We start from the raw sequence: 26,961 nt of genomic DNA on the forward strand, positions 1-26,961 counted from the left end.
TCGATGCATCCCATTAATAATGAAACATCGAATGCAATTGGTGCATCGATGTATAAGGAGTGCATCGATGCATCTCAACAATAATACAACATCGAATACATTTTATGCACCGATGCATCTCAACAATAATACAACATCGAATACATTTTATGCACCGATGCATCAGTAGTGCATCGATGCATACCTTCATTAAAAGATGAAATTGACTTTTCTCTTGGTCTAAAGAGTGAACCATTAGAGTATATTAGTTATGATACTGATATAGATCTATGTATGATTATGTAGATATAGAATGTGATTCCGTTCTGAATCAACTGAAGGATTAGAATCGAATCAAAGCAAAGCTAAGGTGAGTGCAATTTAATTTGTACTTATATTATTGAATAAACATTTGGCTTGCGATGAGCCAGTGATGGAGTTACTATGGTAAGAAGTAACTCTTAAAATGTTATTTGATTGGTGATCAATGTTATGATTTGTGTGATTATGAGATATATATGTTATATGGAAAGTATATGTGAAATAAGATATGAGCTTATATGAATATGTGATATGAATAAAGCTATAAGAAATAATTTATGTGAATACATGCATTTGTGATGCGTGTTATATGATATTAGATATATGTTTACACATACATATGGTATGTGACCGAAGAGAATGAACATGTGATTATAAGATCAATGATTACACGTACATTTGGTACGCGACTGAAAAGAAAAGATATATGTTCATAAGAAAAATGATATGAATAAGTAAATTGAACTGTTATGAATGTTAATTCCCATGTTATGTGATAAGAGAGCTAGTGGTATAGTTGGCATGCCAAGGGTCGAGGGTTTACCTATGTTCTTCGGGACATATGGACTGTTTACCTATGTTCTTCGGGACATATGGACTGTTTACCTATGTTCTTCGGGACATATGGACTGTTTACCTAGATTCTTCGGGATCTATGGACTTGTCCTTCGGGACGAATACTGAACTAAGGTTCGGTTCCCCATGAGGGAATTGATACGAGCTGTGGTGATAGCATTAGTGCACAACCTCAATGTACTCACATACCTTAAGTTCTCAAATATATACATGAGCTAATGCAAGGGCTTTAAAGATAATAAATAACTTGTTATGATACTATATATATATATGCTTTGTTGTGAAATGACATGGATACTCGATGGTGAGTATAGAAAGGTTCAATATATGCTTACGTGATAGAAAAAAATTAGTAATAATGATATGAGTACTGATAAGTATATTAATGATATACGTATAAGTATGCATTATGTTATATGAAATGGTTTGTGGTTTTATTATATGTGTTATATGTCTCACTAAGTCTATGACTTAGCGTGTAAGTGATTTACACGTAGGTACCAAGAAACGAGAAGAGCAAGAATAGAAGTGGTAAAGACAATATCATTACTAGAAGATCAGATCAGAAGTAATTGACAAAGTATGTACTTGGTTATGTATAGAATGTTGGCATGTAATAAGTGTTAATTATGAATACTCTGATCGATTTTGTATTTTATGGTCTTATGTAAATTAATGTATTTCGTTTTAATGAAAGTTTTAAAAATTCCCGGGATTTTCAGTAAGAGTCAAAGTTTGAAAAGTCAATGTGACACCTCGGACTTGTATTCGGGTAAGATATGAGTTAAGGGTGTTACATTTAATGGTATCAGAGCTACGGTTTAGTCGATTCTCGGTATAAACCGAAGACTAGAGTGTCTTATAAGGTATACATGCCAACAAAATAGTGGAAACTTTTGATCTGATGGAATAGTAAGTATATTGTTTTGCTAATAGAACTATATGGTTGTATTTTTATAGATGTCTGGACAAGGTATAATGAGTGTTCAGAATAGTTAATATTTGCTCGTTATTTCTTCGGTTTTGTGGATTTATTGATGTTGATTTGGTCGTGTTGTGCTTGTTTTCATACAGGTCATTGTTTTCCAGAATTTGTGACAAAACGGGCGAATTCTTCATTTTTTTTATTATTTGGTCACGGTTGGAGACATGGACACGACTCTGGGCACGACGCGGTATGACATGGCAGTTTCTAGAAGGTCCAGTCAGAGGTGGTTTCTAGAAGACTTCTTCCGCACGCCTTCTGGAAGATTGACGAGTAGAGTTGCATTAGGAGACTAGTTTAAGTTTGAATTTAAATTTAAAAACAATTATCTTTTGTATTATTTTATTATTTTCTTTGCTTATCCTTTAGGCTTTGAGAGGCTATAAATACCCACTTGGGGTAAGCCTAAAAAGATCATTCAGAATACATTCTTCTTTTCTCTCTAGTTTTTATAAAAGTTTTCTCTTTTCCTTTTCAAGTTCTTTTTATTTTTCTTTATTTTCAAGTTTTATTTTTATGCTAAGTATGACTTTTGTCATGCTTAGCTAAACTTTTCATAAGCCGAGAGCTGTCGCGATGATTCAATTCCAACGGAAGAATTGAAACGGTCTCTTAATATCTTCGGAATCTCTCTCTCAATCTCTGTACTTATTTTTTCAAAATCAAAACAGTTTTCAAAAATCAAAGATTGACTTTGGTTAAGAAGTTGTTGCGATTAAACATGTGGGAGGAAGATTCGGCTTATAGAAAGCAATTCGACTTCCTGGGAACACACTTGGCGAGATAGCTTCGCCAAGAGGGAATTGAGATCGGAATTGACGGTTATAGAAACAATAATCCGAGTCGGTCGCCACGAACTTAAATGGTATTTGATCTACGACAATAGATGTTGTTAGAATCAACTACCGAAGCCGGAATCAAATATTGCCTTGGGTATTCGGTATACAAGATAGAGTCACAAGGATAGCCCTTATAGACAAAGTAACCGACGTGAATCCCGAAGAGAAAATCTTATTCGATGATCTAAAGGATATTGAATCAAAGCGAAGCTTGAGGCTACTTTTACCGTATTTATTCACAATCTTCATCTTCTTATTTTTACTTTAATTACTTTTATTTAATCACTTTATTATCTTTTACTAAAATCCCCCCATTTTTACTGTTTCACGCCTGGCATAAATAATTCAGACAGAAATTTATAATTTTCTAAGTCCCTGTGGAATCGACCCTTACTTCTCTTTGCTACGCATTTCCTTAATTTATTGATTGAGAATAAGGAATTATTTTGACATCCGAAACGACAGTTGTCAAATTGACGCCGTTGCCGGGGACTTCGCCAAAGTTACTAATTTTTTGTTTGTTTCTGATTTATGACCAGGACTAATCCGGGCACATTAGTGGAGTACAACCTGGAGAACGAAGCTGAAGCTAGGAGACTCCACGCACAGACACTTCTGGCCAAGATTTTAAGAGATCTTTGTGAGAATTTTCGAATTTCTCATGAAGAATTTCTTAGTTGGAAAAAAGGAATGAAGTTGAAGTGTTTGTCACGAAACCTGTAGTCTGAACCAGGTCGTCGAGCTAATGACGTTAAATAAAGCGCTTCATGGGAGGCAACCCATTGTTTTCAATTTCGTCATATTTTTTTATTTATCTTTACTTTTTGTTTCATTTTATTTTTATTCATTCAAGCATGTTTAATTTAATTTTTATTTTTATTTTACAGGAATCAAATATTTTTATTCAAACTTAAACGACGAGGATTTGCAAGATTATGATTCGAACAGTGCTAATTTCAGAGTTTGTTGAGCAGTAAATAGTCGAACAAAGCAAGAAAAGAAGAGAAGCTCAGCTGTGCGCACTGTTCCATTAACGGCGCACGTTAGCAAAACTCATAGAAGGGACCGACGCACGTTAGCAAAACCTCAATTTTCTCTTTTCCCTTTTTGTTTTCTTCCTGCCGCCTATCACCCCAATCCCTTCTCATCCTTTTTTATTTTACTATACCATGGACCCTACCCTATCACCTTTCATCTACCTTTTTCAATTTTCAAAACACTTTATCATTAAAAACAAAACCCCATATTTCATTCCAACTCAAACACCCACCCCCAACGCACGGTAGAGCCAAACTTAACCCAACTCTCTTCATCTCCCCCATCCCCGATCGCTCCCCTCCCAAAGCACGAAATCATCGCCTTCCTTCTACTCACCACCGGCGGCATCTACGCCTTGATAACGTGTTTCATCCCCTCCATCCACGATGGTGCGCATGAGGAACTAACAACACGATGATGCCGAAGCTAGCACCAAACACTCCGACCACATCGTTCGGCGTTCGCACTCACCGCCTCTCACCGTTCCGGACCTAGCATTGTTCGCACTCACCGTCTCTCTCCTGTTCGATGCATTCGGCGATTTAGCAAATACTTCGGAGGTAAATTTTGATCCTATTTCTATTCAATTATTACTCATCAAGTTTATGTTTTTACAGGGGATTTAGATGTTGGTTCTCCACCAAAGATACCACCTGATGATGTTTCTAGTTCATGGAATCAACCCAGACAAACCACGTTTCCACCACTGCACCTCCCACCATAACCGTGGACGACATTAAATCCGGGGAGTACTTTATTCTTTCTCTTACACTTTAATTTTTCGTTTTGAGGCAAAACGCTTTAAGTGAGGGGGAGTAGAGTGTAGGATTGAATTTCTCTTTGCTTATCTTTTGAATCTAGTGTGTGTTGGTTGAATTGGTCAGAAATTTCATTTATTGTCTTTATCTTGTTGAAAATTTTTGGAATGCTATGCTTGTTTGGGAACACATAATTGTTTAGGTTATGATATTCTTGATAATGGATAAGCATGAATTGTGATAAGTTGGTGTTTTTGTGATATTCCATGACTTCGTTGGTTGAAATGTGATTAGCTCAATGCATGAAACAATTTGGTGAGATTTGAGCCTTTACGAGCATATCATTTTCGCTCTCATTTTGTTTGATTGAGTATGTCGAATTTGGCATTGGTATTCTAGAACCTGCATGTTAAATACTGTCGAGATTACACATAAACATGATGCTTAAAGATGATTTGGGCACCTTAGGATTAACCATTCCGTTTCCCCACTAAATAGCCTACCCATGCATATTTTCCCTTAGTTAACCACTTTTGAGCTTATTCCCGCTTCTTTGTGTTCACCATATTCATAAACCCGAGCCTTTTTTATTTTATCCCTCTTTTCTACCTTTTTCAGGGCAAGTGAATAATTTTACCATTGTATTCTCCATCGGAAAAAAAATAGCAGTTCGAAAAGAAAGGAAAAACTGTTCGGAAAAAAAACAGAAAAAATGCGTAAAAAAATGGAAAACGAAAACAACAACAAAGAGGGAAAATGCATTTCAAAAAGAAATTTGTTGTTTGATATGTTGTCTTTTTATCTTGTTGTGCTTAATGTTTTGATGGAGTTGAGATTATTATTTGTTAGTTCCTTGCCTTGAATATTTATCCCTATGTTTAGCCTTTTCCCTACCTTTACCTAAGACCCGTTACAACCAATAAAAGACCCTTTGATTTATGCATCTTGTTTTTATTAGTAGTGGAGATTTGATTTACTTGCAGGCCTATGGTAATATCGTGTCAATTCTGACATTGAGCGTTTCTTTACCCCAAACACATTGAGTGATTTGAGTGAATCCCGGTAAGGTGTTGAGTTATGAATATTGAAATTAATGAATGAATGGATATTACAATTGCACTTAACTTGTTCCAATTGGTGATGTTCAATTGATTAATTTCTTGACTTGAATAGTTACTGTGGTCTCTACCTTGCTTCCCTAAATGTGAAACTTGAGAAAGAATGTTTAATGAAGTTTTTGACTGATTTGGTTAATCATACTTGAGGACAAGCATGAGATAAGTGAGGGGGAATTTGATGAGTGTTCAGAATAGTTAATATTTGCTCGTTATTTCTTCGGTTTTGTGGATTTATTGCTGTTGATTTGGTCGTGTTGTGCTTGTTTTCGTACAGGTCATTATTTTCCAAAATTTGTTACAAAACGGGCGAATTCTGCATTTTTTTTATTATTTGGTCACGGCTGGAGACATGGGCACGACTCTGGGCACGACGCGGTATGACGTGGTAGTTTCTAGAAGGTCCAGTCATAGGCGGTTTCTAGAAGACTTCTTCTGCACGCCTTCTGGAAGATTGACGAATAGAGTTGCATTAGGAGACTAGTTTAAGTTTGAATTTAAATTTAAAAACAATTATCTTTTGTATTATTTTATTATTTTCTTTGCTTATCCTTTAGGCTTTGAGAGGCTATAAATACCCACTTGGGGTAAGCCTAAAAAGATCATTCAGAATACATTCTTCTTTTCTCTCTAGTTTTTATAAAAGTTTTCTCTTTTCCTTTTCAAGTTCTTTTTATTTTTCTTTATTTTCAAGTTTTATTTTTATGCTAAGTATGACTTTTGTCATGCTTAGCTAAACTTTTCATAAGCCGAGAGCTGTCGCGATGATTCAATTCCAACGGAAGAATTAAAACGGTCCCTTAATATCTTCGGAATCTCTCTCTCAATCTCTGTGCTTATTTTTTCAAAAACAAAACAGTTTTCAAAAATCAAAGATTGACTTTGGTTAAGAAGTTGTTGCGATTAAACGTGTGGGAGGAAGATTCGGCTTATAGAAAGCAATTCGACTTCCTGGGAACACACTTGGCGAGATAGCTTCGCCAAGAGGGAATTGAGATCGGAATTGACGGTTATAGAAACAATAATCCGAGTCGGTCGCCACGAACTTAAACGGTATTTGATCTACGACAATAGATGTTGTTAGAATCAACTACCGAAGCCAGAATCAAAGATTGCCTTGGGTATTCGATATACAAGATAGAGTCACAAGCATAGCCCTTGTAGACAAAGTAACCGACGTGAATCCCGAAGAGAAAATCTTATTCGATGATCTAAAGGATATTGAATCAAAGCGAAGCTTGAGGCTACTTTTACCGTATTTATTCACAATCTTCATCTTCTTATTTTTACTTTAATTACTTTTATTTAATCACTTTATTATCTTTTACTAAAATCCCCCCATTTTTACTGTTTCACGCTTGGCATAAATAATTCAGACAGAAATTTATAATTTTCTAAGTCCCTGTGGAATCGACCCTTACTTCTCTTTGCTACGCATTTCCTTAATTTATTGATTGAGAATAAGGAATTATTTTGACATCCGAAACGACAGTTGTCAAGGTGAAGAAGAGTCACCTACTGGAGTGCCTGTACAAGATCAAGATGTTTTCTTCAGGACGTTGGACGTTATTCTGACGTGTTTTAAACCTCCTACTTCCTCTACTCAGAGGATGAATGTAGCAAAGGAATTAAAGAGATTATGAGCTCCTGAATTCAAAGGTGAAGTTGAGGAAGGTCCTGTTGTTGCGGACCTTTGGCTCAATGATGTGAAAATAATGTTAGATGGACTCCACTATTCTGATGTGGAAAAGTTAGATGGAGTGGTCTCCTTGCTTCGTGGGCAAGCAAGAATCTGGTGGACAAATGTCACTCTGAGAATGACAAATAACCAAGTGATTTGGTCCTTATTCTTAGAAGAATTTAAGCACAAGTATATAGGAGACCAGTTTATCAGACAAATGAAGCAAGAATTCTTAAATCTAAAGCAATTAGATTTCACTGTATATGAATATGAGTGTGAATTTAACAAGTTAAGTCGTTTTGTGGCCGAGTTAATTCCAACAGAGAAGGATGCGTGTGAATGGTTTATAGAGGGCTTGCCCCTGAGATTGAAAGAAATGTTAATAGTGTTGAACTTGTCCTCGTTTCAAGAAATCATAAATCGTGCTAAAGCTCTAGAGAGAGCTCAAAATGAAAGGTTTAAAGATCAAAGAACCCAACCATCTAAAATAATGGGGGCTTCATCGAGTTCTGCACCACTCAAGAGAGGTAGAGATTTTGGTTTTCAGTCTCAGGCAAGATCTGGATCGGTAGTATCCTCTGTTAGAGAATCAAATCAAATGAAAGTGAGACAGACTCAATCAGTAGGATCTGATGAGGACAGAACACAACAGAGACATTGTCAGACTTGTGGAAAATACCATGGTGGAATATGTAGAATGGTTTCTGGAGCTTGTTTTCGATGGGGTGAAACGGGACATTTCGTAAGAGATTTTCCATTAGGAACAAAATAGTCAGTACAATCGGAGCAATATGCTTCGATGTCTCAGAGAGGAAGAGGTAGAGGCAGAAGCCAACTTGAATCCTCTACTCAACAGGAAATACGCTCCACTGCTCGAGTGTATAATATTAATACTAATGAAGATTTTAATGATCCAGAGATAATAGCAGGTACTTTTCTACGATATAATAGATACATTATACTATTGTTTGATATGGGTTTGCATATTCATCGATTAGAAGTAATTTTGTGAAAGAATTGAGAATGTAATTAGAAATTATTTATAGTGATGTAGTAATGACAACTTTATTAGGGCAGAGTGTTCGAGTAAGTAGGATATGTTGAAGGTGTCCCATTAGAATTCAGGGAAAAAGTTAAAGGAATAATTAAGCAATAAAGTGAAGTTTATGATATCACGAAAGATTTATTGAAGAAGTAATAGGTGAAAATGAATAGTAGAAGTATAGAAAGTATTTTAGCTCCTTGTGCAATGAAAATTTGAGGACGAATTTTCTTATAAGGAGGGGAGAGTTGTAACATCCCAAACTATGGGTTAGTGACTAAATGGTAAAGTTTCAGAATTTGCTGATTAAAGTAGAAGAATGGATTAGTTCAATGATTTATCTGGAAATAAATCCTAAAAGTTGTTAGTAATCATCAAATGAAGTAGAGGACAAAATGGTCATTTAACTAATAAATGAATTAAAAATAAATATGATAAGGATATATATGTTAGAGGGAATAAGGATGAAGAGATATTCTCTTCATCATCTTCTTCTTCTTCATGTACGAGAGAAAGAAAGAGCCAAGCTTGCAAAGGTAAGATTCCTTGTTAGCTGATTATTTGTTAATTTTAAGAGTGGGTTTTGATCATTAGGTAATACTTAAGCTTATGGAAAGCTTAACTTGTCCTAAAATCAAAAGATAAAGAAGTTATGAAAGATTAAAGAAAATGAGTTTCTTAAGGAAATTCTGGAAAAGAGTTAGTAAGTGAATTTTGAGAAGGAATTTGACTTGTTATCTATCTAAGTAAGAGATATGAAGTAATAGAATTGGATTTGAAACATGTTGCAAAATTGATGTAATTATTGAATTACATATGGAAGATAGGATTTTGAGGTTTAAGATGAAATAAATGAATATAGATTGGTTTAAGTACGTATACTAGAGTTAAGAATGAAAAAGGGGATGAAACATGAAGGATTTAATCCAAAATGAATGATTTTCGGGTTCAAAAAGAGGATTCTGGGCATAGTGCATCGATGCATCAAGGTTAAAACCCAGAAATTGTTTGAATGTGCACTGATGTATTGGTAGTGCATCGATGCACTCTTTTAAAATAAAGACATCGAATGCAATTCATGCATCGATGCATAAGTAGTGCATCGATGCATCCCATTAATAATGAAACATCGAATGCAATTGGTGCATCGATGTATAAGGAGTGCATCGATGCATCTCAACAATAATACAACATCGAATACATTTTATGCACCGATGCATCTCAACAATAATACAACATCGAATATATTTTATGCACCGACGCATCAGTAGTGCATCGATGCATACCTTCATTAAAAGATGAAATTGACTTTTCTCTTGGTCTAAAGAGTGAACCATTAGAGTATATTAGTTATGATACTGATATAGATCTATGTATGATTATGTATATATAGAATGTGATTCCGTTCTGAATCAACTGAAGGATTAGAATCGAATCAAAGCAAAGCTAAGGTGAGTGCAATTTAATTTGTACTTATATTATTGAATAAACATTTGGCTTGCGATGAGCCAATGATGGAGTTACTATGGTAAGAAGTAACTCTTAAAATGTTATTTGATTGGTGATCAATGTTATGATTTGTGTGATTATGAGATATATATGTTATATGGAAAGTATATGTGAAATAAGATATGAGCTTATATGAATATGTGATATGAATAAAGCTATAAGAAATGATTTATGTGAATACATGCATTTGTGATGCGTGTTATATGATATTAGATATATGTTTACACATACATATGGTATGTGACCGAAGAGAATGAACATGTGATTATAAGATCAATGATTACACGTACATTTGGTACGTGACTGAAAAGAAAAGATATATGTTCATAAGAAAAAGAATATGAATAAGTAAATTGAACTGTTATGAATGTTAATGCCCATGTTATGTGATAAGAGAGCTAGTGGTATAGTTGGTATGCCAAGGGTCGAGGGTTTACATATGTTCTTCGGGACATATGGACTGTTTACCTATGTTCTTCGGGACATATGGACTGTTTACCTATGTTCTTCGGGACATATGGACTGTTTACCTAGATTCTTCGGGACATATGGACTGGTCCTTCGGGACGAATACTGAACTAAGGCTCGGTGCCCCATGAGGGAATTGATACGAGCTGTGGTGACAGCATTAGTGCACAACCTCAATGTACTCACATACCTTAAGATCTCAAATGTATACATGGGCTAATGCAAGGGCTTTAAAGATAATAAATAACTTGTTATGATACTATATATATATGCTTTGTTGTGAAATGACATGGATACTCGATGGTGAGTATAGAAAGGTTCAATATATGCTTACATGATAGAAAGAAATTAGTAATAATGATATGAGTACTAATAAGTATATTAATGATATACGTATAAGTATGCATTATGTTATATGAAATGGTTTGTGGTTTTATTATATGTGTTATATGTCTCACTAAGTCTATGACTTAGCGTGTAAGTGATTTACACGTAGGTACCAAGAAACGAGAAGAGCAAGAATAGAAGTGGTAAAGACAATATCATTACTAGAAGATCAGATCAGAAGTAATTGACAAAGTATGTACTTGGTTATGTATAGAATGTTGGCATGTAATAAGTGTTAATTATGAATACTCTGATCGATTTTGTATTTTGTGGTCTTATGTAAATTAATGTATTTCGTTTTAATGAAAGTTTTAAAAATTCCCGGGATTTTCAGTAAAGGTAAGATATTCTCTTCATCTTCTTATTCTTCTTCTTCTTCATGTACGAGAGAAAGAAAGAGCCAAGCTTGCAAAGGTAAGATTCCTTGTTAGCTGATTATTTGTTTATTTTAAGAGTGGGTTTTGATCATTAGGTAATACTTAAGCTTATGGAAAGCTTAAGTTGTCCTAAAATCAAAAGATAAAGAAGTTATGAAAGATTAAAGAAAATGAGTTTCTTAAGGAAATTCTGGAAAAGAGTTAGTAAGTGAATTTTGAGAAGGAATTTGACTTGTTATCTATCTAAGTAAGAGATATGAAGTAATAGAATTGGATTTGAAACATGTTGCAAAATTGATGTAATTATTGAATTACATATGGAAGATAGGATTTTGAGGTTTAAGATGAAATAAATGAATATAGATTGGTTTAAGTACGTATACTAGAGTTAAGAATGAAAAAGGGGATGAAACATGAAGGATTTAATCCAAAATGAATGATTTTCGGGTTCAAAAAGAGGATTCTGGGCAGAGTGCATCGATGCATATTCATTGTGCATCGATGCATCAAGGTTAAAACCCAGAAATTGTTTGAATGTGCACCGATGCATTGGTAGTGCATCGATGCACTCTTTTAAAATAAAGATATCGAATGCAATTCATGCATCGATGCATAAGTAGTGCATCGATGCATCCCATTAATAATGAAACATCGAATGCAATTGGTGCATCGATGCATAAGGAGTGCATCGATGCATCTCAACAATAATACAACATCGAATACATTTTATGCACCGATGCATCAGTAGTGCATCGATGCATACCTTCATTAAAAGATGAAATTGACTTTTCTCTTGGTCTAAAGAGTGAACCATTAGAGTATATTAGTTATGATACTGATATAGATCTATGTATGATTATGTAGATATAGAATGTGATTCCGTTCTGAATCAACTGAAGGATTAGAATCGAATCAAAGCAAAGCTAAGGTGAGTGCAATTTAATTTGTACTTATATTATTGAATAAACATTTGGCTTGCGATGAGCCAATGATGGAGTTACTATGGTAAGAAGTAACTCTTAAAATGTTAATTGATTGGTGATCAATGTTATGATTTGTGTGATTATGAGATATATATGTTATATGGAAAGTATATGTGAAATAAGATATGAGCTTATATGAATATGTGATATGAATAAAGCTATAAGAAATGATTTATGTGAATACTTGCATTTGTGATGCGTGTTATATGATATTAGATATATGTTTACACATACATATGGTATGCGACCGAAGAGAATGAACATGTGATTATAAGATCAATGATTACACATACATTTGGTACGTTACTGAAAAGAAAAGATATATGTTCATAAGAAAAAGAATATTAATAAGTAAATTGAAATGTTATGAATGTTAATGCCCATGTTATGTGATAAGAGAGCTAGTGGTATAGTTGGTATGCCAAGGGTCGAGGGTTTACCTATGTTCTTCGGGACATATGGACTGTTTACCTATGTTCTTCGGAACATATGGACTGTTTACCTATGTTCTTCGGGACATATGGACTGTTTACCTAGATGGTCATATGGGGTCCTTCGGGACGAATACTGAACTAAGGTTCGGTGCCCCATGAGGGAATTGATACGAGCTGTGGTGGCAACATTAGTGCACAACCTCAATGTACTCACATACCTTAAGTTCTCAAATGTATACATGGGCTAATGCAAGGGCTTTAAAGATAATAAATAACTTGTTATTATACTATATATATATGCTTTGTTGTGAAATGACATGGATACTCGATGGTGAGTATAAGAAATTAGTAATAATGATATAAGTACTGATAAGTATATTAATGATATACATATAAGTATGCATTATGTTATATGAAATGGTTTGTGGTTTTATTATATGTGTTATATGTCTCACTAAGTCTATGACTTAGCGTGTAAGTGATTTACACGTAGGTTTCGAGAAGAGTAAAGAGTAATGCGGAGCAAGACAGGTCAGTTCTCCTTACCAAATGCCAGATCAGAAAATATATGTACTGTATATAGAGTGTTGTTGGTATGTAGTCTAAAGATATAAATTGTATGAACTCTTATATATTTTGTAAACGTTTTGAATAAGTTAAATGTTATAAAAAAATTTAAATTACTCACTATTTTATACGAATAAATGTTTGAAAAGTCAATGTGACACTTCGGACTCGTATCCGGGTCGGATACGGGTTGGGGGTGTTACATAGTGTTTGTATAAACCTATGGCAAATGCATTTAAAAAAAAATGATATATGAAACAGATTCCCATATATTTTTCTAAGAAGAATGATTCAAATCTATTAGGATAGACGGATAATTGGGTTCCCAAATAATTAAAGATTTGATAATCTTTAAGTTCCTAACCTAACCCTTCAATCATAAATTTCAGTGTTATTTTATTCCTTTAATATATTCAAAGTAGCTTTAGTTGAAGATATGAAGATTACCTTTTTGGATTTAGAATTGGGTAAACTACACGGAAGATTACTAAACTATGGTCAAAAATTAATGTAACCACCGAACTTTCAATTGAATCAATCAGACCATCAAACTATTTAATTGATTCAATCAAATCATTGGCCGTTAATTTTTAGCAGAGGTGGTGACGTGTCCGTTAAGCTTAATTGGCATAATTATATATTTGGTCCTTAATATTTACATATTCTATCAATTTAGTCACTATTTTAATTCAATTAAATAAATTTAACTTTCCAATTAGAACGTGACACGTGTCAATATATGATTAGAATGTTCTATTTATGAATTTTAAATTATTTAATTAAATAATTTTTTCTATCCAATCAGGTGGTAACACGTGTCAACACCCAATGGAAGTGAAAATTAAAGGGATAAAGTAGCGCTCTAAACGATTCAAACCAGGGTCATGCGGGGATAGAGTAGGCGCCCAAACCATTGGGCCAAAGGTCCCCAATAGTTTAAAGTTACAACAATTTGTATTTGTTTTTTAAATGTTTGTTAAGGATAAAAAATTAAACAAATTATTTGTTTAAATAAATTATTAAAAAATTAAATAAATTATTCATGACTAATAATTTTCAAATAAATTTTGGTTCGATTGAAGGTTAAAGAAAAATTCAGTTAATTCGGTTCGGTTAATCGAACCAAAATTTATTTTAAAATTATTAACAGAACTGAATTAACCGATTTTTTTAAAATTATTAACTGAATTAATCGAAGCAAAAATTCGGTTAATTCGGTTCGGTTAATCAAACCAAAATTTATTTGAAAATTATTAACCGAACTGAATTAATTTGAAAATTATTAGCCGAACTGAATTAACCGATTTTTTAAATTATTAATCGAAGCAAAAATTCGGTTAATTCGGTTCGGTTAGTTTAAAAATTATTAATCGAACCGAATTAATTTGAAAATTATTAACTGAACCAAATTAATAAATTTTTTAAATTATTAATCGAATTATACGAAGCAAAAATTTGGTTAATTCGGTTTGGTTAATCGACCCAAAATTTATTTGAAAATTATTAACCGAACCGAATTACCATTTTTTTCTTTAACTATTAATCGAACCGAAATTTATTTAAAAATTATTAACCGAACCGAACAAATTTCGATTAATTCGGTCAATTTTCGAATTAAAGAATTTTGTTTTAAAAATTTTCTAATTTATATAAAAATTGAATATTTTTAATTCAAAAAAAATTACAATTAATTTAAATAATAATTTGTTTAATTTTCTATCCTTAACAAACCTTTAAAAAAACAAATACAAATTGTTGTAACTTTAAACCATTGGGAACCTTTGACCTAATAGTTTGTGCGTCTGCTCTATCACCCCCCCTGCGTGACCTTGGTTTGAATCCCTTAGGGGTGCGTTTGGTTCACGAAATGTAAGATTACCAGTGAGAATAAAAGATTACTAGGGAATAGGATTACTGGGAATGTTGTATTTTGTGTTTGGTTGGTTTAGCAGGAATGTAAGATTACCGTATTTGGTTAAAGGAATAAAAGATTATTGGAATGTATATTTGACCAAATTGTCCTTATTATATGTTTTTATAATAATACAAATTGTAAAATATTTATATATTTTCTTTAAAAAATTAAATTCATAATATTTATATACTTTTTTTTACAAAATTAAAAATATAAAAAAGATTTAATGAAAGGGTAAAAAAATTTTAATCCCTGAACTTTATATAAAATTTTAATTATAGACTTTTTTTTAATCTAAAATAATTTAAGGATAATTTTGTAATTTAACCTTCGTTGAATTTTTATTATTCAATGACAGAAAAATGATATTTTTGAAAAAAAAAAATTAAGGGCATTTTAGTCCAAAACGTCGGTAATGTTACAATACCTAAGGGAAGGGAGGTAATGACATTCCCAGTAATATACCCCAAAAAATCTACTATTGGTAATAAAACATTACCGGGAATGAGATTCCCGGCCTACCAAATATGAGAATGTGAGATTCCCATCCCATGGGAATCCCACAATCCTTGAACCAAACACCCCCTTAGAGTTCAACTTTGTCCATTTAATTTTCACTTCCATTAGGGGGTGACACGTGTCACCACCTGATTGGATATAAAATTTATTTAATTAAATAATTTAAAATTCATAAATAAAACCTTCCAATCATATATTGACACGTGTCACGTTCTAATTGGATAGTTAAATTTATTTAATTGAATTAAAATAGTGACTAAACTGATAGAATATGTAAATATTAATGATCAAATATATAATTATGCCAATTAAGATTAACGGACACGTCACCACCTCTGTTAAAAATTAACGGTCGGTGGTTGATTGAATCAATTAAATAGTTTGGTGGTCTGATTGATTCAATTGAAAGTTCGATGATCATATTAATTTTTGATCATAGTTTAGTGGTCTCCTGTGTAGTTTACCCTTTAGAATTTTGCTTACCCCTTTAAAAAGTGGTCAATATTTGCCTTTTTTACAATTTAATATTAATACATATCCTTGTTTAAGGTTCTTTTATTTACATGTATAGTTATATTTCAAAATTACAAACTTAAATTGAACAAAGTCGGCTAAATAGGTAGAAAAAAAAGTTAATTAACCAAATTAATAAAGTGTTAGCCTAGGATATGATTTTTTTTAAACGTAAAACTGCATTTATGAAAGAAAATCAATAACATAACCATCAAAATATTTGAAGTATTCTTATTCTCAGGTCAGTAATTTTATCCAATACTATCTATTTAAGTCTTTATTAAGAATCGACATTATTCAAATAACTATTATCATTAAGAACAAAAAAAATATTATAAGAATAATTTTTAATTAAAGTAGTCTATTCTAAACAAGGATTCTAACAAGGTAATAAGTTATCGAATTAACATCCCACTGAATCTAACAAAAATAGATATGTTGAAAAAAAATCGAATATCTACCAACTAAAAAAAGTGATGATAAAATTAGGAATTCAAATAGCGGCCGAATACCGGTATTGCAGCCGTTATATCGCGGTCGTGGCGGTGTCCAAAACTGTTGAAACGGGATCACACCAATAGCGGCGGATCACGGCCGTAATTTAACAGATCGCGGTTAATCACGGCAATAGCAGACCGTTATTCCTCTATTATTTTGTTATTTTAATTTTTTAAAAACATGTTTTTTATTAAAAAAAAGCACTCCTTCGAAAAAAATTCACGATCGCGATATCCGCAATGACTACAATAGCATCCGTTATATCCACAATCGTGATAAAAACGATGCGACCGAAAACGTGACCGCGAACGCTATTTAAAAACCTGAATAAAACTAATTCTGAAAGATTAAAAAAAACAATTTGTGAAAGCTAAAATAAAACTTGTATGACACAAAACAAAAATTATTATGCCAAATAAGATATAATCCTCTACTATTTTGACAAAAAATAAAAATACTTTTAAATCAAAAAATCTTATATCTATAAAATAAATCACATATCCGGCATATATATATACAAAACAGACGCAGTTAATAGTCAGATTATCTAGTATTGTCGATTAAATCAACATTATTTTAAAAAAAAAAGAAATAATATATAAAATAGAAAAAAGAAATTATAAGAAAAAAAATTGAAGAAAAGAAGAGGACATAAAATCAAAACAAAGGAAATCAGTTCCTTGTTTATCATTTAATTCTGTTGTTTATAAATGACGTGATTGCCTGAAAAATCAAAACAAAGCAAGCTTTTGGACTTTGGGCATGGTGAAAGCATATATTCATAAAGCATTTTAATTTTTTTTTTTTGATAAAATAAGATTGTGAACTAAAACTTAAACATCCACTGCCAAATTACAAACCAGCAGAGTCTTGCTGCAATAAGGAAGCAATTTCCAACGGTGGCGTGGAGAAAACCATATCAACAACACCTCTTGTTGCTGCTATCTTCGCTAGTTTATCGGTAACCTGGTTAGCAGCCTGTTAATATTTCTCAAGGTCACATTCCATTCCTGGTTTAGCAGCTCAGTAATACGGTCCAGAAGAGTAAAGATCGAGCCTCTATGAGAGGTTTTCTGTAGCATACGAATAGCCTCCAAGCTATCTACTTCCAACATGACTCGACTCTCACCAAGGTTCCAAGCATGAGAAAGACCTTCATAGACACCCCAGAGCTCCGCCTCAATGATAGAGCATATTCCAATAGCTTTAGAGAAACCAAGAATCCAACCCCCATTTGAGGACCGAATAATACCCCACAAGTAGCAAATCCATTTTCTGTTCTGCGGGAACCATCAATATTAATCTTACATCAATTAAGAGGAGGCGGAGACCATGAAACAGACACGTTAAACAACCGATCAGAAAAATGGAGCGTTGACAAGTTGATTCAAGCGCACGTTTAGCTTCAAACCAGAGGCGCCTACTCCTTGCTAAAACAGACTCCTGCTCAATGTAATCCGTCTCAAAGATCCTCTTATTACGATTATTCCAGATCGACCAAAGAATCGAGCTAAAAAGTAAATCCCAATCACCTTCTTCACGCGCATAAAATCCCGGGGAAGCAATATTAATTTGCACCCAATCTTTGATTCCTCTCGACAAAAAATCAGATAGCTTATATGCTTTAATTAGCGATGACCAAACAACAACGGCTGAATGACATTTGCGAAAGAGGTGATCAATTGTTTCTCCAGTCTGTCCGCAAACTCCACAACAACTATTGGTGGTCATATGTAATCGTACTCGTTCAGTATTAGTAAGAAGACGATCACTAGTTAATAACCACAAGAAAACTTTAATCCTTTGTAGCCCTCGGTACTTCGATATGACGTTCCAAACTTTATGGGGAATAACATTCGATTCTCCCAACCTCATGTCATAGGTCGATTTAACCGAGAAACAACGATCGTTGTTCTATTTCCAACCCAGCGCATCCACTTTGCTAATCTGCCATTGAGGCATCGTTGCTGCCAACCGAAGTAAAATGTGATTTGGTAGTCTGTCAACAAATAGCGGCCAACGCCATTGACCATCGCTATCAACCTTAGATTCCACTGTCCTCCTTGGTTGTGAGTCTCTCTCCGATTGATTAGCGACAAATTCATTCAAAGGCGCCAATCCACACTACAACCATTGCCAATATTCTAAACAATGTTTTGATGCACATCGCTCCAAACTAGAGAAATGCCTTTCCAGATATGAGAACTAACCTTACGTTCAATGGATTTTGGAAACCCATTTGTCCACTTATACTTAGAGCGTAACACTCTAATCCACAATTGATCTGAATTGACAACCAAGTTATAAGAAAGATTCATAAGAAATGCAACATTTTGAACATTTAATTTCTTCATACCAAGGCCATCCTTGTAGTAGGTTTACAAATATTGTTCCAATTGACAAGAGAGACTCCACCTTTAGAATTAGTGCGACCCCAAATAAAACCCCAAATTAACTTTTCAATCTATTCGCAAATCTCTTTCGGAAGAAGCGTGGACTGCATTGAGTAATAAGGAATAGATGATAAAACTGCTTTCGCCAAAGTGATTCTCCCGGCCAAAGATAGAGATTTTGCCATCGACACAGAGAGTTTGTCTAGAATTCTCGAAACAATATAGCTATAAGATCTCGTAATCTGAGAATAGAGCAAAGGGACTCCTAGATACTTCCCCAAATTTTGTACTTCATGGAAACCAAAATTTGAGCTAATGGAATTTTTCAAACCGGAATCCACATTCTTTGAGTAATAAATTGTTGTTTTCTGTATGTTAATTTTCTGACCTGAGAAGCGGCAGAAGTGATCCAAGATTCCCCCTATTACATAACATTGTTCAAGAGAAGCCTCAGCAAAAAGCATTAAATCATCGGTGAAAAAAAGATAGGAGAGAGCAGACCCATTACGACACAATCGAATAGGTTTCCACTTCCCATCTTTAACTGCTCCAGAGATCGCATGTGCCAACCGTTCCATGCACATCACAAACAATTAAGGCGATAAAGGATCACCCTGACATATCCCTCTTGTTGGCTTAAAAGATTCTGACATAGAACCATTCCAAAGTACATGGGTCGAGACAGAAGATACACATCGCATGATAAGCATCCTAAGGTTGTCTGGGAGATGAAGTTCTCTTAAAGTGTCTTCGATGAAAGACCATTCAAGGCAGTCGTATGCTTTCTCAAGCTCAATTTTAATAGCCATTAAGCCAACCTTTCCTTTCTTCAACCTCATGGAGTGGACTACCTCTTGAGCAATAATAATATTATCAGTGATCAACCTTCCGGGAACAAAACTCGTTTGAGTTTCCGTTATCCAGTGTCCCAACAAAGGCTTCAACCAGTTCACAATAATCTTCATAACAAGCTTATATAAAACATAGCACAAACTAATAGGTTGAAATTGGCTAAACGACTCCGGTAATTTGACTTTTGGAATTAGCACCAAAAGAGTTCGATTTATTTCTTTATTAAAAGCACCTCCGGCAAAAATACTTTGAATCATACGACACACACTATTACCCACTGTGTCCCAATTCCACTGAAAGAAAAATGTAAACTCAAACCTAATTCATTCACCAACTTCCCGTGCCATTTCCTAATTTATAAAGTCTTATAGATAAACAAATACTAATGAAATCCATCTTCATCAAGAAAAATTGGGAGTAGTAGTCCAAGAGGAAAATAGGCCATCACATCGTTAACCTAATCATGATTTAGTATCCATGAAGATTAAACTTAGGGTAAATTATATAAATGGGTACTGAACTTTTAAGATGTTTGTACTTTATATACTAAACTTCCAAAACTCACGTTGGAGTTACTATCATTAACAAAAACTTACATGATACATCTCCCTGTTACTTATTTTAATAAATTAAAGGTATAATGACAAATTAGCCCTCGATATTTGCACAGATTGCCATTTGGTCATGATTCTTTTTAGAGTATTTTAGCCCAACATTTTCAATTTTGATCAAAATTTGTTGACGTGAAATTTTCATATGTACTTAATTGCTAACATATCACATGACATATTATCAAAGTGATGATGTGACAAGTGACACATCACTCAAAGTAATATTGTAGCACATGTCATGTCATTAAAATTGATGGTATGGCGTATGTTATGTCATTAAAGTGATGGCGTGATATATGTCGCATCATCAATCAATCACATGTGAAAAATATCATGTCAGTAATGTGCGTTAATTGTTAATTAACTAACGGTTTTCACCCAACATAGATTATTTTGTCAAACTTAAAACGTTTGGGTTAAAATTCACTAAAAAAAAGAGTCAACGTAACTTAATGGTTAGATGTTAAGGGATCCTATATTTGATCTTCACTAGCTATATATATTTTCCTTAATTTCCTATAAAATATTAATTTACTAAGGAAAATGATATGTGGGCGTGTCATATCAGATGTTAATAATAATAGTGACTAAAATAAAAGTAAATTAAAATTCAATAAATCTAATACAAATTTTAAAAGTTTTGTAACCAAAGTACAAATATCCTAAAAGTTTAGGGAAAATTCAATATAGCTTTATCCCTTAAATTTACATAGGCATGGATGATCGTTATCTTTCCCATCTGTCTAGTTGGTGAAATTGCTTCTTCACCCCATCTTATTCAGCCTGAGTACAACATATCCCAGAAATCCCGCTAAGTAAATGGCTCAAATAATGCTAACAAAGCCTTGTAATTTTCTAGCTTAAGCTTTGCAATTCACCGTAATCTAAAAAGGGATAGTTTTAGAATAATCAAAATGTGAGAACGTGATTGTCTTCGTGTCCTCTGCAATTAACTAAACGTGCAAGAATAGTTGCAGTTAGCGTTGTTAATTGCCCATATGATTTCCCCTAATTATTTTGTTTGTTTTCTACCCAGTAATAAAATAACTGTGGAAGATGGAGAAATAATTGGAGTTTATTGTGTTCATAATTTTAGCCATGTTTTTGCAGTGAAATCAAATTCTTCATACCATTTGTAAAATTGATTATCCACAAAGAGAAGAGAATCAGATTTGGACCATTTGGTTATTTGAGAGATTGGGTTAATTTTCTACTAATTTCGAGTTTAGACTAATTTTACCACGTCTGCAGAAAATGATAAGCTGTACCTTTTACTACTGATTTAGAAAATGGACCAAAATGGCTAGTTCGAAACGGGTGTTTCCTCGGCTCAGGTTTGAGAATTAGGACTTAGATTGCGGGTTCACTTATGCATCCTAATTTTCGTACAAATTCCAATGAGTCTGATCCATTATGAAAATGAAATAAGAAACCCATTCTAACCGCACCAAAAGTTGGACAAAGGCCCATCGTTACCTTAGAACCTCAAAGCCAGAGTAGGAATGGACATTTGGTCTGAGTTGGATCAAATACGAGTTTTCACCTAAAAATTAGAGTCAAATTCGAGTTGAACGGAACCCTCGTAAACCCTATTTGTGTCGAGTGCAAATAGAGAAACTTACTTTTCAGGTAAATTCGAGTTATTAAAAAAATTAATTCGATCCGACCCATGACGTCCCTAAACCAAAGAAGATATGAGCACTTATGCATGTTCACAAAGGTTATCCTTTGTTATCATTCAATCATATATATATATATATATATATATAAATTATGAGAATCCAACAAGTGGTTCCAATGATAAATAGAGTATGAATCAGGCAAGTGATTAAGATATGATTGTTATTTCTAGATGTTTTAGGTACGAGCACGGCATTTGCAAGAGTATTTAAGTGTTTATTATCAAATAATTAAAAGTCTTTTGAATAAATACTATATTATAATCACTTTAGACTAATCGGGAAAAAATGAAACATAAATCATGCACAACCATATTGGGTAATGGACTTTTGGCTCCCACTCAACACTTCGATTTGGACTCCAACTTGCCTTGAACTTTAATATTAGGAAACTAATAATAAAAATTGACGCAATTGCTGTTATTATCCTCGTCTCTAACAACATGCATTATGATCCGATATAATGTGCTTTTATGGATGATTGCAAGAAGCTTCTACACTGACTTGTCTTGAGAAAAACTAATAGGTGTGCGGATACCATGGCTAAATAAGGCACAGGGGTTCGGTTTAACAATCCCGTCAATATTTTTAATCTAAACCACATCTTTGTGCGGGATGTAATGTTGCTCCCAGTGAACTTTCGGGACTTTTGTTACTATGCACTATTTAAATAGGAACAGAATATAGCATTTTCAGGTGACAGCTTATCCTTTTCTGGATAAATTTGTGCTATATTTTATTATCCCAAGCAGGCAGAATTCTGATACACAAAAGACAAATGAAAGTCCCTTGGATAGTACTTACCATCCATGTTTATTCCAACGCCCACTAGCCTCATACTGACTGTTTATCGTTTCCATTGAAAGATAATTAAGAATTTAAGGAGAAAAAAAGAAATCGACTACAAAGGGTACACTACAGTCCCAGAAGAACTTAGCCTTATCAACTTCCGTCCAAGATTCCAGCATTCAGCATGTTTATACTCTGTTCTAATTTCAGTAGATTTTCTATGTTGGATTTTAGACAAAATCTACTTCTCTTCATCTGAAATTCAATGGATACATATTCATGCTTTCTCCTCTATACGGAAGCAAAGATTATTTGAATACAATCTCCTCTAATAGTTTTTGTTATTTCAAGACCAAAAATCCCACCATGGATAACCACAATTGGACTGATCGAAAAGACCATTGGAGTCGAAACTGCGCCAATCTTCCGGAGATGTTAAAGAATCATCACCCGGATCCACCATGCTCATGAGGTTGGGATCTTCTTCCGGTCTAAAATAGTCTGTCTTTATGGCGCTATCGTCATCAGATAAGACTCCCGGTGCATGTTCCGATCTTCCCATTGAGAAACTGAGCTGCCCTTCGGAATCAGACTTCACAGTCGTCTCTCCCTTATCTCCATCGTTGCGGTTCGTGGCTGTAACTTGTCTGCAACACTGGGCTTCCTCTTTCGGCTTCTTGATTAAATCATTCAGCTTCTGCAACTGTAAATTAAGGGTTAAATATAGTATATAAGTTTCATTGCTGTTTTTAAAGCTTAACTGTTGGATTAAGAAAGTAATTAAGTACCTGAATCACCAAGGCCTGTTTCTCTTTCTTTAAACTTTCGTACTTAGCAGCTAGATTGTCGTAATTGGCTTGTAGGATACTGTAATCTTGTTCAAGCTGCTTCGATTTCCACCGTGCTCTCTTGTTCTGGAACCATATCGCAACCTGTCGTGGCTGCAAACCCAATTCTTTAGCCACCTGCAACTTCTTCCGAGGTTCGAGCCTTGTCTCGGATTCGAACATCGATTCCAGGGATTTGATTTGTTCATCGCTGAACCTCCTCTTGTTCTTGTTCTTCTTCTTCTTGGTCGTCGTCGTTGTGACGCTGGAAAAAGGCCCGGCCATCTCCGCAGTGTATTCTAACATCTTTGCCTGGATAATTCTTCCTAGTTTACTGCTGCAAATCTTTGTTCTTCATGTACAAGCTGGTTAAAATCGTGGAAAAGGGAAAGATTTTAGACGTTTGCACTTGTGAATAATATGGTATTTATAAGCCCCATATGCAAGCAGAGTATCTGCTTGGTTTTGGGTGTCTCGCATAGGATTTGTAAATGCCACTAATCCCCTTCTTATATCCAAAATCTATGGGGGAAATGATAAGTGATAACGTATGGTGCTTTTCCTCTTTTGCCTTCTTAATATTCCCCATTTCCATTTTTCTTTCTTTTTCTATTACTCTTTTATTTTCGTCACCCTCTTAAATTATGACATAAATTCTCAATATGATTTTAATTATGTATTTTAAACTAAATGATTTTGAGCACTTGGGTTATAATTTTGGAATGAAACAGTTAACACACGAGGTCAGTACACAAAAGTTGGATAAATTATAATTTTCATCACCCAACTTTCTTTCTGCTCCTATTTTGGTCACTAAAGGTAATTTTTTTTTAATTTACTCATTAAACTTTCAATTTGTTCCTATTCTGATCACTCATTCGTTAAATACTTAATGGAATTATGATTTGACATTTTTTCGTTTCAAAATTATGAAATGGCCTCAAACTTTCTTAATTTTGTTGTGAAAAAATTCCTAATTTTGAACTCCCTTTGGTTTATCAATGATGAAACATATTCTTCCAAATCCCAACCGTGGGCATGTGGAGAAGGATGAAGCAAGTTGTATATCTTTATTCCACGTTGATCAAATGATGGATATTATAAATCAAAGTGGTTTAGGATTTCATGAGTTTTGAGTTTAAGGTTGGATTTCATCAGTTTTAAAGTGATTTATTTAAAATCTAAACTGATAAAGTGGTAGGAGATGAGGATGTGAGTTAGTTAATATCTAAAGTGTTTAGATAAAATGTCATAAAATGATAGTTTTAGGGCCGACGTGAGACAATGATGAAATTATAAAACTTCCATCTTTAGAAAAAGAAAAGGGAAAAGGAAAAAAAGGGGAAAAAAGGGGAAACATTAAAAGGAAGACATGTTGATAAAAATTAGTTCACATCAACACACATGGTGGCCATGTCAACCATTCATTTTTTATTTAACATGTGAATTACTAAAATAGGAATAAATCAAAAGTTCAATAAATAAATAAATAATTCTTGAACTTTAATGATCAAAATATAAATGATAAAAAGTTGAAAGATGGAAATTTTAATTTTCCCGTAAAAATTAGAGTTGGAAAAGAAAAGGGTAAAAGCTGTTATGTCGGCATCTAAGTCCAAGCCGTCCTATTTTGTCTAGCTTATATTATGTAATAATAATCAAATGGAATTCCAAATTTTAATATCATGATACTTCATGTATCAATGCAGTATTAAAATATAATTGATGAGTGAGAATCATCATCCATTCATCATGTCATGTGTTTTATAATAATAATAAAAATGACGGCTGCATGAATCACGTTCCACCACTCATAATAAAAAACATTTACATCTTCAAATCTCACATATACAACCAAACATAGATGTATATACATGTTTCTTGGACAACTCGTCATCTTCACTACAGAACTTCATCATGGTTAAATCGTCTGGATCGATCCTGGATAAATGGAGGTCCAGCCCGGATGATTTTGGTAGCTATCAAAGAGCAGTCGCAACGTACTTAACTTTGATTCTCCATTTGAATATTATTATTATTATATTAGAAAAGAAACACATTTTGAAAACCCTTCCTTTTTATTTTAAGAGAAAACCCAAGGAATCCCCCCAATAAAACCAGTTGCCTACGGACAAGTACCTTTCACCTGTCACCCGTCATCCAATCAACAGTCGCCACCTGCGCCCGTCGAAACTTTGTACCCATACGTGGTTTTGTTCCGGCAATGACGTGTCGTTGAATTTGTGGTTCTACGTTGGAAAAGATTGATTCAATATGTGGACACGTGCCGGTGATCTGATCAGTAGCGTAGCATATCGAGATTCTATTAGCTTTTTTAATCCACCACTGCCTGCTTACCATGTGGATTTTCAGATATAACATTCTTTTATGAAGAAACAACTTAGGACAAATAATCATTTTATCTTAAATGATGATGAAGAAATGTAAGTACATGCAGGAAGAATATAGGTACTCTTTATTGTTTCTTTTAAATTAAAATTTTGATTTTAGTTTTTTTATATCAATTTGGTACAAAAGTATTAAATTTGATTAACATTGAATGTAGGTTACAGGTCATATTTCATAGAAAGGAATTCTTTTCCTTCTTGAAACTTCCTCTTCAATATGGCAGATTTCGGTTTTGATTAAGTTTATTTATTTATGATAATTAATTTTAATTAATTTTCGGGTTTCTCATTCTAATTTATTAGGTTTAGGTTTTCATTGAATCTGTCAAGCAGCTCAAAGGATAAGGGGCTAAATTACATAACTGACACCGTTTGTTTTTAATTTTACCTTTCTAACACCGTTTGATCAATATTTCCAAAACTAGCACCCTTTCTGCTGAGTTGGCAAAGGCGCGTCTCCGGGGACGCGCTTTACCCGTGTTTTCGCTGAGTTGGATGCCACGTGTGAAAGGCGCGTCCCGGGGACGCGCCTTTGCCATATCAGTATACACGTGTGGAAAGCGCATCCCCGGGGACGCGCCTTCCATTAAATGTCATAAATGCCCCCCATCCGTTTTTCCTAACTACCCCTCCTCCTCCCCTATATAAACCCCCTCAACCCTCACTCATTCTTCACACCAAAATCATCTTCTCCTCTCTTATATAACTCAAATTCTCCAACTATTTGAGTTTTAAATTTGTTATTAGTGGTAAGAAATTTATTTTTATGTTAGTATTTTTTTAAATAGTTATTATTTTTTATATTAATATATTTATGTAAATATTATATTTTTATTAAAATAATATTTATAAATTATTATTTATTTAGAATTATTAATTTTTTTGCTAATTATATTGT

At 33.7% G+C, this 26,961-nt stretch overlaps 1 protein-coding gene and 1 long non-coding RNA gene across 2 annotated transcripts; one reads left to right on the forward strand and one right to left on the reverse strand.

Moving 5' to 3' along the window:
• Nucleotides 1-3,191: 3,191 nt before the first annotated feature.
• Nucleotides 3,192-23,284, forward strand: LOC120136339. The gene is made up of 3 exons (XR_005517333.1): nt 3,192-3,216; nt 17,573-17,579; nt 23,164-23,284. It is a non-coding gene; the product is annotated as an uncharacterized LOC120136339 (long non-coding RNA).
• Nucleotides 23,164-24,208, reverse strand: LOC120136338 (homeobox-leucine zipper protein ATHB-12-like). Its single transcript, XM_039152398.1, has 2 exons — nt 23,617-24,208; nt 23,164-23,531 (listed from the first exon to the last, which is right to left on the reverse strand). The coding sequence occupies exons 1-2, from the start codon at nt 23,959-23,961 to the stop codon at nt 23,175-23,177; spliced, it is 702 nt and encodes a 233-aa protein (XP_039008329.1). The 5' UTR covers nt 23,962-24,208; the 3' UTR covers nt 23,164-23,174.
• Nucleotides 24,209-26,961: the final 2,753 nt, after the last annotated feature.

This window comes from Hibiscus syriacus, unplaced genomic scaffold (assembly GCF_006381635.1).
Source record: "Hibiscus syriacus cultivar Baekdansim isolate YM2019G1 unplaced genomic scaffold, ASM638163v2 tig00110627_pilon, whole genome shotgun sequence".
Classification (NCBI taxonomy): Eukaryota; Viridiplantae; Streptophyta; class Magnoliopsida; order Malvales; family Malvaceae; genus Hibiscus; species Hibiscus syriacus.

Excerpts from the sequence above, each read along its gene's own strand:
- LOC120136338 (XM_039152398.1), bottom strand. The coding sequence starts at position 23,961 with ATGTTAGAATACACTGCGGAGATGGCCGGGCCTTTTTCCAGCGTCACA. Across the intron at positions 23,532-23,616 it reads AACAGGCCTTGGTGATTCAG|TTGCAGAAGCTGAATGATTT; the intron begins GTACTTAATTAC and ends CTTAATTTACAG.